Source organism: Crocodylus siamensis, chromosome 4, assembly GCF_052110815.1.
Source record: "Crocodylus siamensis isolate JL-2025a chromosome 4, ASM5211081v1, whole genome shotgun sequence".
In the NCBI taxonomy this organism is placed as follows: domain Eukaryota; kingdom Metazoa; phylum Chordata; order Crocodylia; family Crocodylidae; genus Crocodylus; species Crocodylus siamensis.
Window position 1 is genome coordinate 6,537,185 of NC_143398.1, and position 14,895 is coordinate 6,552,079.

A 14,895-nucleotide genomic window follows, 5' to 3' on the forward strand; every position below is an offset into this window, starting at 1 on the left:
CCTGGCTGGATGTGCTGAGCTCCCTGGTCGCCGGGACCTCCTGGAAATGAAGCTCGAGGAGTGGGAAATGCTGACAGCATTTTCCGTAAGGAACCAGGGAGGGCGAATGGCCCAATGGTTAGAGCAAGACTTGTTCTCTGATTCGGATGGGCTCTGGGCCAGGTTTCCGAAAGGGAGCAGGGGTCTTGGCAGTTTGGGCAAGTCGGGTTCTTGCAAGGCGTCTAGTACTGGGCACTCTGCAATTTGGTAAGACTTTGTCACATGGGAAGTGAACCCAGTAACCTCTTCCTGCCTCAGTTGCCCCCATATCCAGCCTCCCAGTGCGCAGACCCATTCGTGCTGTGAAGTGTGTTGAGAGGCCAGCAAGGGAAAGGCGAAGCAGAGGGGCGAGGGATTTCCAGGACCTGGCACAGATAACGCAGCATGCTGGCGCAGCTAAGTAGACTCCGACGCAGAGCTACCCTTGGGGAAATGCAGCAGGAAAATGCCGCTGGTGCAGGTTACCCTGGCGTAAGTGCAGTGTGTCCACAGTTAGTCTGGGATAGCAGGTTGTTCAATGCAAACAGACAGACGTTACATGTTCCCCTGGCGGGTGCAGCAGCTACCCCAGGGTACTTGCTCATCGGTCCACTCCAGCTCCAGGTGTGATTTGCATCAGATTTGAGCCAGTCTGAGTTACCTTGGTAGTACCATGCTGTGTGCCCCGGCCTCAGTCACAGGCACAGCTGGCTTTGTCTCCTAGCCTTTTAAATTTCCCTTTTCTTTTCAAGCCTGCCTTTGTGACTCCTTTTTTTTTTTTTTCCCATCCCTTTTCAGCCAGGTGGGGATGGTTTGGCTTATTCCTGTGACCTGCAATCCCCTGGCTTTGAAATGTAGTCCTGCAACCTTTGTTCCAGCTGCTTAGGCATCTCCCCTGGGAAATCGGGCAATTTCATGGCCCAAATCAAACATTAGTGCTACCTGAATGGAGGCCGTGTGGAGCGCTGGCCTGGAAGCGTTTGGGTTGCTGATGTTTGCCAGCTCCGGCCCTGCTGATGCCGCATTGTGCAGTGATCTACTTAGAGCTAATTGAGCTACAGCCCTTGGGGATCCACTTCCAACTGAGATCATAGCTGCATCGGGACCTCCTGCCTCTGCAGCTGATGGAGTAATTGTAAGAACAATAGACTAGGGGGCCTGCTCCTGTTCCCATCTCAGCCTTTATTTAGGTGGAGGAGGATGGGGTTCACTCACAGAACAAAGGGATCAAGATGTGGTGGGGAATGCCTGGCAGTGAAGCCAGCTGGAAGGTTGCAAGCGGAAGATGCTGGTTTTGGGGGAGGGCAGGAGTAGCTGTATCAGTGGACCAAGAGGAAACAAGATCTTGCTTTCCTGCACATGGATGTCTCATCCATTTTGGGGGGCTTTTGGGGAGCGGGAGGGAAGAGAGGTGTGTGAGACAGATTTATTCAGAAACTGCAGGCCCGTGACCCAGCTGCATGGGGCTCTCTTCCCAGCTCAGCAGCTGGGCTGAGCACTCTTCCGACTCAGTTTCCCCATCTGTGAAATGGGGATATGTAAAGCACGGCATCTCCTGATGGCGCACGCTGTGTGAGAGCTGAGAGTTGCCAGCGGCAGAGTAGTCATTGCTGTCGAAAGTGCAGGCGTTCGCGCTTCCTCGGTGAGCTCAAAAGGGAGTGTGTTGAACTTTGTACTGAATCTATTAATGGCCATGCACATGCAGCTTTACTTTATGTTCATAATGTATTCTCTGCTTGTCAGCTGGCAGCGCTCGTTCTCACTCTTGTGGCTGGAGTCATTTTATTTCTGGATACCCTTGGACAAATGTGCAAAAGGCAAGAGTTCTTGTGGGTGGTATTTTGTTGTTGGTCCAACTGAATGGTTCGTGTAGACTTAGGTAAGCTTTCGGATATCAGAGTACCCATCCTCAGGCCCATGAGACAGCTCTAACACTGTTTAGATTGACTCTTTAAATGATTTATTTGTTTATCATCCACATCATTATCATTATTATTATTTTCATCATTTTTTTTTTTAATTTTTATTTTACTTTCTCCTCTTCCTTCAAGGACTGGCTTTGCCCCAGGTTGCTGTGTGCCCACACCCCTCTGTCCGGCTTCTCCCTGCCTGCTCCTTTTGGGCCTTGTAAACACGGCATCCCTTGCTTCCTCAGCCAAAGAGTAACACCAAAATTAAGCCCTTTCCAAGGCATCGCCCAGCAGATCTCGATGGCGCATCTCGCTGCTGCCAACCCAGTGCCACCTGGAGGGGCCCAGATATGGCTCAGGGAGGCTCTTGCCCTCTCCAGCCTCCCCTTTCCTGGAAGAATGGCTGCAGCTAAGGCTGAGCAGGGGATGGTGCCTGAGTCTTTTAAAGATTAATTGTGCTGTTTGCTCATTAAGGAGCTCGTTGGAGGCGAGGCCTAGCCAGAACGCTTGAGTGCAAGCATCTGTTTGCTAGTGGGAGAGGACATTTATCGTGTGCTACTTCAATGGCTGGAAATACACAGCCAGACCCAGATAATGTTCAAACAAACAAACAAGCAGCTGCCACGATGGGTCCCCCGACGGACGACCTTTGTGAAGTGCTGCACGTGTGTTTTAATAGCAGCCTGCCTCCCCGAATGAAGCTGAGGACCGCAGCCCTCCCTGGAGCAGAATTAATATCATTATGGCAGGGGCATTTGCTGAGGGGGTGGCCTAGTGCACGGTGTTGGGTGGGTGGGTGCGTCTGGGTGCACCAGGTGTTAGCAGGCACTAGGGTCGTGATCACTGGGGTGATCCTGGAGTGGTGTGCATCTGTGTATACAGCGAGCATAAAAGTGTGCACACACTCATTGGAGCAGGCGGGTTTGCGATGGCGTAGGATTGCGGGCGTGTGCCAGGGGTGCGTGTTCACATGCGGAGGGACATGTATATAGCGCGTGGGTCTGTGGATGAAGGTGTACGGCAGGGTGGAGATCAGTGGCCACTGTCTGTAGCAGCGCATGGGTTCGGTGGAGGTGGGGCGGTGATGTCTGTTGTGGGTGTTTTCAACCTTGTTATACTCCAGGCACCTCTCAGAAAATGCCAGCTCTTCCCTTTTGCTTTTGTATTTATTTATTTATTTTTGACGATGGAAAAATACTAGAGTCATTCTGCTGCTGCAGAGGACTCAGAAAGACCACGGCAGGGCTGACTCTTTGTGACACCCTGGGTTCCCATTTGAAATCTCTGGGTTTCTCTTGTGGAGCATGTGTAGGTGCTCTCACACCATGCTTGCTGTAGCATCCTGGTTGAGAGTCGCTGTGCACACCAGGAGGGCATGGGTAGGTTTGCATACAGGTGGGTACCTGTGGGGTCTGTGCCAAGGAAAGCTCTTGCTGTTTAGCATTCAGGAGCACTACCCGGAGAGGCCTCATTTCCTCTCTCTGCCCGGGCACGTCCCCGGTTGAATTGGGTCAGGAAGGAGAGCGAGTAATGCCATCTTCCCACTTCATGTGCTGCCTGCCCTGCATACCCACACAGCACCATCAGACCCCAGTTAGATGTCCGCTCTGGGCTCCCCAGGGAAGATTCATGCCACCTGGCCCAAAACAGGCGTGCAAGGAGTTTGGCGTAAGGGTTCGACAGGGAGCTTTTCCTTCAGACATTCATCCCTGGAGAGCTGGAGAGTCAAAGCAGCACATCTGGGGCTGGTGCCTGGTACCCTGGAGGGGAGCTGACTGAGAGCAGCCCGGCTCGGTTCAGGCCCAGGACCAAAAGGAGGCACGGATAGGACAGCTCCTCTCTCTGCAGACACGGTGGGCATTGAGCTAGGGAGCACGTGAGTTTACAAGAGGACTCTCCATCCAGCCGGAGCTAAAGAAGCAGCCCCGTAGCACACTGGCAGTCGTGCCCCGCTGCGGTGGAGAGGGCCGTGCGACACCCACGAAGATCAAAATCCCCTAGCTGCCTAACCGCGGCGTGGCTGATCTTCCCTCCGAGGTCTCTCTCTTCCACTCCATTGTTACCAGACTTCAACAAGAGACACTGATCCCTGCCCCTCATCCACCTGCAGGCAGCGTGCCCACCCAGCACGTCTGGTCTGAGGGCTGTCTGGGGGGGGGTGTGCATATGAGTGTGTGACTCTCTCCATCAGAGCTGTCCCTGCCTCTCTCCCGCCACAGCTGCAAAATAATGACTTTGCAGGCAATTAGGTTAGCAATGGCTGTTAAATCACTTCCTCACTGTTCTCGTGGATTGTGCTTTCCTGCTGCAAAGCCGCTGCTACCTTCTACCTGTATCAAGCAAAAGGGGGGCATGCTTCATGCCGGCACAAATTTTTACCCCAGCCTGCTCTTTCCTTGGCCTGCCCCTTCTACCTTTCCGTTCTTCTCTAACAGGTGGGTGAAGGTCTCTGGTTGAGGCTGGAGGTGGCAACCTCACAGCCTACACGCCTGACCCTGATCATATTGGAAACATAATGCCAACACAGCTCTGGTTTAGGGCTCCCATGGAGGGAGCTAGGATTGGGATGAGATGGACCTCATGGAGGAAGAGGAGGTAGCAGGTATAGCGCAGTGCCTGGGCAGATGGCAGGTTTACACCATTGTAGCTTTATGTGCTAGTGTAAACCAGCCCAGGATCCGGAGAGGACAGATGCACAGCTATTGCAGGGTTTCTGCATTCAAGTGCCTCAGCTCAGGGTGGCAGGGGAAGGGGTAATAGACTCTTTCTATTGTGCAGGCACCTAGCCGGTGGTGGGAGCAAATACATCAAACCTCCAGCCCCTGATTCTGTCTCCGCTGCATTGGGCAGGACTCATAGTGCAGAGGTTTATGCCATCTGTCTGCTCCTTTCTGGCATGGGTGGAAATGCAGATTGCGTGGGTGTAAAGGTTTGGCCAGGGCCCGAAGAGCAACGAGATGAAGCTGAGCAGCAGAGTGACACAGAGGAGGGGAACTCCGTGACAGCAGATCCATCCAGCTGTGGAAGAGTCTGCGCAGGGGAGGGCTGATCGGGACTAGTAGCTGGACCCTGGAGAGTGCACAGCAAGGGGCAGTGCTGGGTTGAATGCGAAATAGGCCGGACAGCCTGCGAGTCCTTCCCACAGTGCTGCGGGGGGCTCTCCCCACAGGTTTTGGGACGTGGTTGTTTCTAAATTGGTGCACGCTGCCTGGGATTAATCCAGAGGTGATGGGGCACAATGAATAGGATCTCAGATGCTCAGAGTTTGGAGCCAAAATCCAACCTCCTCCTATAGGGATGGCTCAGAGAGGAACTGTGTCACTTGGTCCAGCACTGTGACGAGGTGGCCACTAGTTCACCAGCTACCTCCAGCCCTCTCCACATCCCGTGTGTGTGAGTGCACACGTGCGTGCTCACACACCCTCTCAGAAGTCAGTGTGATTAGGAGGACTGAACACAAGACTGTAACCTAGGCAGTCCTGACTCCTAAGCCCTTCTGAGTGTGTGTGAGGTCATGGTCAGTCCTCTTGGACTTCTCTGTGCCTCAGTTTCTCCATTCTGAGTTGCCTTCCAGGCTCCTCTAGCTGGGGTGCTGATGGTCTATGACAGTCACTACCCCCAATTCATGTCTGGACCCTCTTCTCCGTGCCTCCCTCCTGCTCTCTGTGCACCACTCGAATAGGCAGCGTGACTCAGCCGGTGATTTTCTTGGCTCAAGGACTGAGTGGAAAGAAACAAGTGCCTGGGTTGTGTGGTAAGGACGTGGGAAAGGCAGGGACGAGTGGGCTTCTTTGTGTTATCAAGTGTCCTGGTTGTTTCCTGTGGGGTGAGTGGAGGAAGAGGGAGGAGACCTGCTCCTTGATCGCCTGGGACAGAGAACATAAGCATGAGAGCAGGTCCATGCCTGACCTAGCTCAGGACTGGGGGCTCAGGGCTTGCAGGCATGAGAGTGGCACGGCCCTGGGTCTTGCACCTGGAGGCCCTCGGTGTGTGCCATCCCACTTGCTCTCCGGCTTGAAGAAGCACGAGAGTTAGTGGCTTGTGGCTGTGTCTGGTGTCTGGGTGAGCATCGGATGCAGGGAAGTCCATGAAGGGGAAAGGCTTTCACGTACGTACGGATCAGCCAGGGGCGCCCTCTGGGAGGAGGGTTGTTGGCAACGAGTGACTGTGCGTGTAGGTGTGGGTGTGTCGTGGGCTGTTTCTTACCAGTTGAAGGCATATATATATGTGGAAGTGTACCATGACAAAGAGGAAGAAACAGCAGCCCCATGGTGTTAAAGGCCTTTTCTTGGTGCCTCGCCACTAGTGGCTGCTAGGGGAGAGCCTGTGTGATGCCCTTCCTTTGGCTTGCCTCTTGTGGGACGCTTGTTGGGGCGCAAAGTGGGTTTGCTATGTGGGCTGGGTAGATCACCCCAAGAAACCTGGCATGTGCATGTCCTTTGGTGCGTCCTGCTTCACACAAGAGAAGTAGCAGCTCACCAGGAGAGGTTCTGCCTTGAATAGAAACCTTGTAGACCTGTCCTCTCCCCTCCTATTTTTTTCCATGAAGGCATCAAACAGGGCGATACTTTGTGGGTCGGCTTGTGTCTAAGGCCATCCAGATAGATTATGCACTAATTCAACCTGGACCTATCCCTCCAGGATGCCCACATGCCCTAAGTGTCATATCTTAGTAGGATGCAGTGAACATTTTCACCAAGATGTGGGTTGAAATAGGAGCTGTCTAGAGTGCTCTGGAGGGAGACAGCCCACCCCACTGACCTACTCAAAAGCCTGGTACCAGGGAAAGACCACTCACTTTCTCTCTCCCCACTTTGTTCCTGCTTTCCAGATCCGCGTGGACGGCCCCACCAATAATGCCCTGGAATACGAGATCGTGCAGGTGGTGGATAATGGCCCCATATTACGTGATATGGCTTTTTCAATGGATCACGAGCACCTGTACATCATGTCGGAAAAGCAGGTAAGGCGCTCGCATCATTTATGATGCATTGAAAATCTTTAGCTTGGTTGTAAGTGGCCACAACGGTGCCCAAATGTCTGAAGCTGCCAATGTGATTGCTTAAAGAGATGCTGATGCTTCAAGGATCATCTCCAGATTGGAAGTGTTTGGACGTTTATAACAGATAATTCAATCTATAGATATAAATAATACGCCGTAGGTCTACATGCGTCAGAGTGTCTGAGCACAACACCTCCCTATGTACTCTATTGTTCTGACTATAGGTCTACCTCAATTTTGGGGGGAAAAAAAACTACTTTTTTTTTTTAAATCTGAACAGCAGATAAAGTCCTTGAACTGCTCTTGCTCTTTCCAAATCCCAAGACAGAATCAAATAGCTGAGGAAAAAACTCCAGGGGTCAAATGCCCTAAAAAATACCAAAAGAAAACTGCACTCAGAGAAAAAAAAAATCCAATTTAATATTTTGGTTGCATGCACAAAAATACTGAGAGATTGTCCAGGGCCGGGTTAGATATCGATCCTTCAGCCAGCTCAGATGGGATTGGTCCGGTTCTTTTGGTTAACTTGTAATCGGAGCAATGTGATGTATACAGAGGGCAGGGGCAGCGTTTAGCCCTCGATTCATTTGACTCCTAGCAGGGGATTTCTGAGGCTGAGGGACCTACTGAAGAGCCAAGCTTGCAGAGAGCTCGGGTTGTGTTGCTCTTATTTTGAACCCCAATGAAGCCCCTTGCAGGATGGGGATGGTTTGGATATGCAGGGTGGGAACTCGGTCTGCTTCCAGCTCCTCATTCCTTCAGACACGAGGAGAAGGTTGGGCCTACTGGATTTGGGAGCTCTGTCTTGTGGATGTGTGTTATATGAAGATAGCCACGGGGTTGTGCCCTCTGCCTGACAGGGTGTCTGCATTTCCCAGCACTCAGGAAATTTGGGGCATGCCGTGCATTTTGGGGGTGAGGGGTTGGTATGACGTCTTTGAAGGTGCCCCTGGTTTACCACTTACGCTTGACCAGTCACAGCCAGTTCATTCAGGGATGCTTGGGAACTGAATGGCGGGCGGTGCGGGGCTGCGGTTGTCAGTCAAACCCAGCGCGCGGTTTGACTGACATCGCAGACAGCGATGGGGGCAACTGCCTGCAAATCCTGCACCTGGGGGTCCTGCTCCCTGTGGACAGGACTCAATAACGCTGCCTGGTGTAATTGCTGTCTGGCACGTGGTCCGGTCTGTAAACTCTCCTTTAGCAATAATCCAGTCGCGGGGTTGATCCAAAGGAGTCAGCAGTGTCATTTTTCACTGTAAGGGTGGCAGCAACAGCTTCCGTCCCGGCAGGTCCTGTTGCGTGAGAGTCACCGGGACCGAACCTGCCGAGCACATCAGCGGCTACTGCCCGAGTAGTCAAGCATCCTCTGACTCATGTCCTCCACAGACCGAGACTGGAGGGGATGTGTAGCACCCTCACCAGTGAGTCATGCTATAAGACACTTCCACTTATGCCAAAGAGCATCTGTTCCTGGCCTGAGCCAGGGACGTGGGTGTTGCGGGGGGACAGACGGGACTAGCAGGTTATAGCTGGTCCTTTCCTGGGCTCTCGACCAGAGCCAGATGCTCATATAACAGTAGCAAAGTGCTCAGCGGCAGCAGCTCAGGTGTGTCAGCCTCCCGCCAGCTCTCTCCCAGTCGTGATTCGCGGCTATTTATGACCATCACTTTTCTGCTGCAGTCATTTCTATTTAAAATATTTTGTGTCTTTATGAGCCCTCCCGTATTCCCTGCCCTCTTCCTGGGCTATGAATATTTATATCTCAAATATGGAGCGGGGAGGGGGGGACAGTTGCATGCATTTATCTTCATTAGAGAGACCGTGAGCTATAACTCATGAGGGGAGACGCAGCGACAGAGCCGAGATTGCTTCACCCTTTGGCCTGCAGTTTGCCGGGGTGGGATGATGTCCCTGTTGCTGAGGTTAAGCCGTCCCGTGCCAGCTTTCTGGCCGCCTGTTATCAAAGGTTTATTGGCCGCAGGCCATCCGTCCAGACCATGCTGGACCCTGTTTTGGGCTAACACCTGTTCAGGACAGTGCTTGCTCGCACTTCGGGACCCGGCAGCTCGGGGCTCGGCCAGTCTGTTGGGGCCAAGATCTGCAGCAGGGTCTGGGCAACTCCCTTCTGTTTCCCTCTCCCATTTACTCAGTTACTCTGCACATTTTCTGTGGCATGCATGATATGATATGCATATGCAATACCTAGCATAGCCGCGCTCCAATCTCATCCCACATTTTCTTCCTCTGAGTAAGCTTTTCAGGAAGTCTCCTCAGACATCACTGTTGTCTCTGCACAGCCTCAACTTTACCCGTGGTAGATTAGGAGGCTATTCTTTGCGGCAGTGTGGCAGGATTGCCAGTGTAATTTTAGTAATAGGCAAGATGCGGATTTGCTTGGGATGGTTTGGATCAGGATGATCCTGCCTCAGGCAGGGGGCTGGACTAGGTGGCCTTCAGAAGTCCCTTCCAGCCCAACTTTTCATCGTTTCATAGCTGCTAAGGGCTGGAAGGGACCTTACAGATAATTTTCTATGATTCTGTGAACTCAGAGCTTCTTGTTGCAAAACTGCAAGGCTTCAGTACCTGATCCACAGGGGCATCTCCTTTAGCAAGTAGAGGACTTATGACTCACAATTGAATGACTCTAATTCTAGCTGCACATACCCACTGGGCAATAGAGCATGGTGGCATAGGCACCTACTAGGCAGTAGGGCTATAACATTTGCAAAAATATTAGCCCATGTCCTCCATTTTGGGTCAAAATGCGACGTTTCAAACCAACTTCTTTTCCTGCCGTGTTGAGTAGGTCACCGTCAAGTTATCATCAGGAGCATTTTATTGCTGGCTAATTTGAAACACAATATGATGCAATGTTTAGGACTGTGGGGACACAACCCAGGTGCTGTAACTTGTAGTCCTGTGTTCCCATCTCATAATGCTGAGGATGTCCAAACTACAGAGCACAGTTCAAAGGAGCCGGGTGCTTTTATTTTAAAATGATCTGATTTGGTGAAACATCCCATGCAGCATGAGCTCTTCCTAGTCTGATATTATATGTAGCGTGATGAACACTGCTGACGAGCATAGCTCTGCTGGCAGGGAGGATGCTATCTGTGCGCTTGTGACATCACACACTTCGTGCCCCAGGATGAGTTAGCATGGGGAAGGGTGGGGGCAATGAATGGATCCCCTGGCCGGAGGTATTTTTCATCCCGGAGATGATCCTGGTTATGGTGCTGAGTATCAACTGCATGGCATGGAGGAAATATGCCTGGGTGCTGATAAACGGCAGGTGGTTTTTCAGAAGAGGCCTGGGGACACGGCTGGGGTTCAGCTGCCCCCAGCTCAAGACACGGCCCTTTGCCTGGTGAAGGTAGGAGCCTAGGATGAAATGGGAGCTGTTGAGCTGCATAAAGCTAAGTTAGGTCATGGGCTCCCTGTGCCCACCCCTGGCTAAAGGCCTGGATGCTTGAGGTGCGTGTGCCAGGGTAGCTGCACTGATGGAGATGCACTGCCACAAGGTAAAAGGGGCACAGAGCTCCCTGCTCTGTGCCAGCAGCGAGCATCCTGCCTACCAGCCCCTGCTTTAACCACTGCTTTCACTCCCTTCATGCTCCCTATGCCTTTGGGGCAGCCAGACTGGACAGCCAGGGCCTGTCATTGCAGCTGGATGCACCCACGTGCAGACGAACAGGACGCAGCACCTTGCTAACCCGAGCAAGCCTTCGTTCTCCCTTGGACGGCAGAGCTGGAGAGGGAGATTTGTAACTAAACCCAAGATGAGAAACATGCCAAGGCTCCATCATTTCGCCCAGGTGCAGGTGTATAATAAAGCTGTGAAAGCATATGGTTCAAGTCCCTGTCCCTAGAGCTAGGCCAGCCCAATGCACACGACAGATCTGTCATGATTTATCCTGAGAGCTGCCATTTAGGCTGCGGCTTCACAAAGGGCACCGAGTGACTTATGAGAGGGGCAGCCGCCTCCCATGAATGGGAGGCAGGGCGAGGTGCCGACAGAAAAGCTGCTGCCTAGAGGTGTCATTTCCTCACTTATCTGTCCTTGCGACACTTCCCCTGGGTCCCCCCCCACATCGCGCTTCTGCCACCATCAGCGTGGCAGGTTTTTATCAGCAATTTCAGTGCGTAGAGAAGTTCCCTGGGGTCACGGGAGTTTCAGTACAGGAGAGGCTCTCTGTCACTCCCACACATGCCCGCGTGCAAACACACACAGGGCCAAGCAGATATGAAATGCTGCCTATGAAGAGTGATCGTGGGGAGCGAGGTTGGCAGAAGCTGTCTCACACCCCCATGTCTCCTCACCTTTGTCGGCTGCTCGGGGCCCATCGCTCCTTTTCTTCACACCCCTTCACTCGCTGCCTTCTCCCCCCAGCTCCGCAAGGTGGACCTCACTGCCGAGCCCTGCTGACTTCGTGGGTGCTGCAAAGGGGGCAGGTATCCAGGTTGTAGCTGTGTCAGTCTAGAGGAAAAAGCAATCAGGGCTCATAGCAGAGGTGATATCTTTTAAACAAGTTCTTTGCAAAAAAAAAAAAAAATCTTTAATTGCAAGCTTTTGGGCACAAACTTATCAGGCCTCGGAGAAAAGATTGTAAAAGTTCTTCTGCGCAGGGGGCAGAGCCTTAGTTCAGATACCTCCTCGCTCCCTTTATGGCTGTCCTACATCTCACCCCTTTTACCCATCTCTTGCAAACCCCTCACCCCCGGATTTACATCTTCTTTCATTTCACACCCGAAGCCACCTGGCAAGCCATCCCAGCACTGATCAGCCTGCGGGCGATTATCTCCACACCTACGTGAGGCTGAAGTATTGACGGGAAGCAGTGTAGTGGTTTGAGGTGAGGCCTGGGAGCCAGGTTCTCCTGGATTCAGTCCTGATTGAGACACCGTGGCAAGTTGCCTGAAAGGAAACCACGAGCCTGAGACTCCCTTTAGGCCACCAGAGCTACTGACATGCGAGTGCCATGGGCTCAGGTGTGTTTCAGTGTGCCCCGCAGCTCCCAGAGTCGCACAGTTCCCTGCGAATCGCAGCAGTGTGAATGCTAAGGCCTCCTGCCACAGTTTGTAGTGCTAAGATCTCACGATGGTTGTACTAGTCTTGTGATTTTTGAGATGTGGGGGAAGCCAATTCTCATTTGAATGCCAAGAGGCTTGGCAAATGTTGCACCCTGAGCATGCCGCCCCTGCCACTGGTACCCACGGCCTCCGTCTCATGATTAGGATCTGCAGAGCCCTTTCCCCTCTTTGTTCAATATGCGTTTGCTTTTGGCACTGGAGTTAATCTCAGGGTAGCTGCATATCTTGTCTCCTGCAGGACTGCTCGGCATCAGTGATCTGAGACGGTTTCCCATGCAAGAGGTGCCCGGGCGTGCAAGTGCCCCGTGCTGCCGAGGAGCGGCGGTGGGAAGGGCAGCAGGCAGGAGCGTGTGTGAGAGCCGGGGGGCGTGGACCGTGCCATCACAGATTCACACAACTTTAAGGCTGGACGGGACCTTATGAGATCATAGGGTCCAGCCCTAAAGACTGCCGGGGTCAAATAACCCCAGCACAGGGTGCGTCCAGTCTCCTTCTGAAGGTCTCCAGGGTAGGTGCCTGCACCACTCCTGGCGCTGGAGAGCCGCGCAAGGGCTCTTCCGAGCGTCAGCAGGGAGGCATGAAAAACTCATATGAAATATGCATTAGAAAGATTCTCCATCAGAAAATGGATTTGTTCAAATTAGACAATTCTACTCAATTAAAATTGACACCGTCCCTTTAATCTTTCAGTGCCGGTCTCCCACTCGGCGGTACGGGGAAGGTTGACACTTACCTGCCTCCTGAGATTTATTATTCTCCCGTATACCACCGAGCCATTATAACCGGCGGCATTTTGCATGCAAATCAGCTCTTAAAGAAAAGGTAGTGATTGGTTGAGTTGCATCCAATGTCATGGCCTCCACTTAAAGAGTTCCCTGAGCTGTTGAACTGAGCTGGTCTGGAGCCTATACTATCAAAGCAATTTGCTACAACAATTGTTAATAACTCTAGTTTCATTACAGCTTAATTTCTTGAAATATGGCCTATGCACAAGATTTCAATTAATTTTAACGCTATGGAAAATGTGAAGAGTCTGTATGCCAGAGATGTGTCCTCAACTGTATTGCCAGGCGAAGCATCCAGACATCGTGAGCGGAGCCCTAATACCATTAGGTGTTTTTGTTAAAATAATATATGCAGGTTTCTTGTGAATGGCCATATGGTTTTTGAGCCTTTCAGTCATATCCAGATCACATTCTGAGCTTTCCTGCATGACCATTGGGGTTAGAAATAGGCTAGTTTGAAAAATAGGCTAATCTGAGACTCGTTCCACAGTCCCATGACTCCAGGACCTGGGGCCTTAAGAAAAAAAATCCCTAGAAGATTGCAGGACTTGGCATACAAAAGTTATAAGAGTTGGCCTCACTGTGGGTAATATCTGGGTTTGGGCATCTTATCGTGTAAGCACTTGGGGCAGTACAAGACTGTAAGAGCGATACATGGGCTCCCAAATCCCAGACTCAGCCCACACCCGGCTTTGGTGAGGGTTCAGTTTTGGATCACAGCTCCCTGCCCACGCGTGAATGCCATACAAGGAAGGTTGGCACTTTGTTGCCTGCTATGGCTGGGTGTCTCCGTCCCTACATAGAAAAGCTGGAGAGGAAGTCAAGTGGCTGGACGTTTTCGGTGTGAATTCAGCCCCAAGTTCAGTACAGGTTTGGTGGGATCTCTCCCCACTCCTAGCAGCCTTACCTCAGTGCCCTCTTGCCTTCTCCTTTGCCTAATCGTGTACCTGTTCAATGAAGTCAAGTGGATCTCTGCGGAGACGCGGCAGCATCAGCCCCACGTGCACCTGCCCCTAAACCGCGGTGCAGAGGAGCACTGGCTCCGTGCGTTTGAGAGGGCTGATCAAGCCTGCCTGTGTTTCTCAGCCAAGAACGATAAAGGCTGCCTGGCCTGCAGGCAAAACGGCAGCATATTGAGTTGCTGACTCTCTTGAAATAATTTCTTTATCAGCACACCGAGTATTATGGAGAGCAGCCATGATTTAGCCCGGCTTTAACTCTTCAGCTGCCAAAGCCCTGGCATCCGAGGCTGTGTCCTGCATTATCAGCTGCTCTGCGTGCTCTGCCTGGCAGCCTGGCAGGAGCGAGAGGCAGAAGCAATGGGGGAATTCAGTACTGTCACCTTTTCTAGGCTGCAAAGGTGTGCAGCCAGCCCTGGGTAAGGGAGGAGAGGAGATGCCAGCCGGGGCTGGCTCCCGTGTCTCTGCTCAGGCGGGCAGGGCAGCATTTGCATTGGGAATTTCATCGTTGCAGCTTCCTCTAAAGCCTCCCTTGCTCTCATATTGCTCCTTTTGTTGTCATGGAGATGCTCCGATAAGCAAATTTGGTGCCAGATTCAAAGGCTGTTTTGATCCATCACAAATGTCCCTGGGGCCAGGGGAAAGGGAGGTTGGCCCCGTGCTTCAAGAGCTAGATCTGGGTTCACTTCCTAGCCCCGTCTCAGGCTCTCTGTAGGTCCCTGGGCAAGTTACTTCATCTCTCTGGCTTGGTTTCCAGCGTATAAAGCAGGTAAAATGTGATTTCACTCCCTTAGGGGCAGGGGGACAGAATCCATTGACCCCAGTGAGGGTCTCTGCTCCTACACGGTGAGGGCCAACTGGGTATATAGATCATTTGTGAGCAGAGGGAAGAGCTCAGAGCAGATTTTCAAGTGGCTGAGGGTCCAGCAGAGATAGAAGGGACCATGGGGGCCATCCGGAGGGGATGGGAGATGCTCACGCCCACCGGTCCTGCAGGAACAGAGCACAGGCACCAAGACGTGCGCTAGGTTAGTCAATGGGATTCACCTGGTAGGGCAGGAAGCTGGTGGGATCGTGCAGGGCTCGCTGTGTCCTGGCACAGCGGTGCACAAAGGCTCCTTCTCGGC

The 14,895-nt window shown here is 52.4% G+C and overlaps 1 protein-coding gene across 1 annotated transcript in view; it reads left to right on the forward strand.

Annotated features, from left to right (window-relative positions):
* The window catches only part of PLXNA4 (plexin A4), a 533,592-nt gene that overhangs the window by 239,281 nt on the left and 279,416 nt on the right, over positions 1 to 14,895 (forward strand). Inside the window, exon 4 of the mRNA XM_090041550.1 lies at positions 6,760 to 6,891. Within this exon, the coding sequence (XP_089897676.1) occupies positions 6,760 to 6,891 (132 nt within the window). The remainder of the gene's footprint in view (positions 1 to 6,759; positions 6,892 to 14,895) is intronic.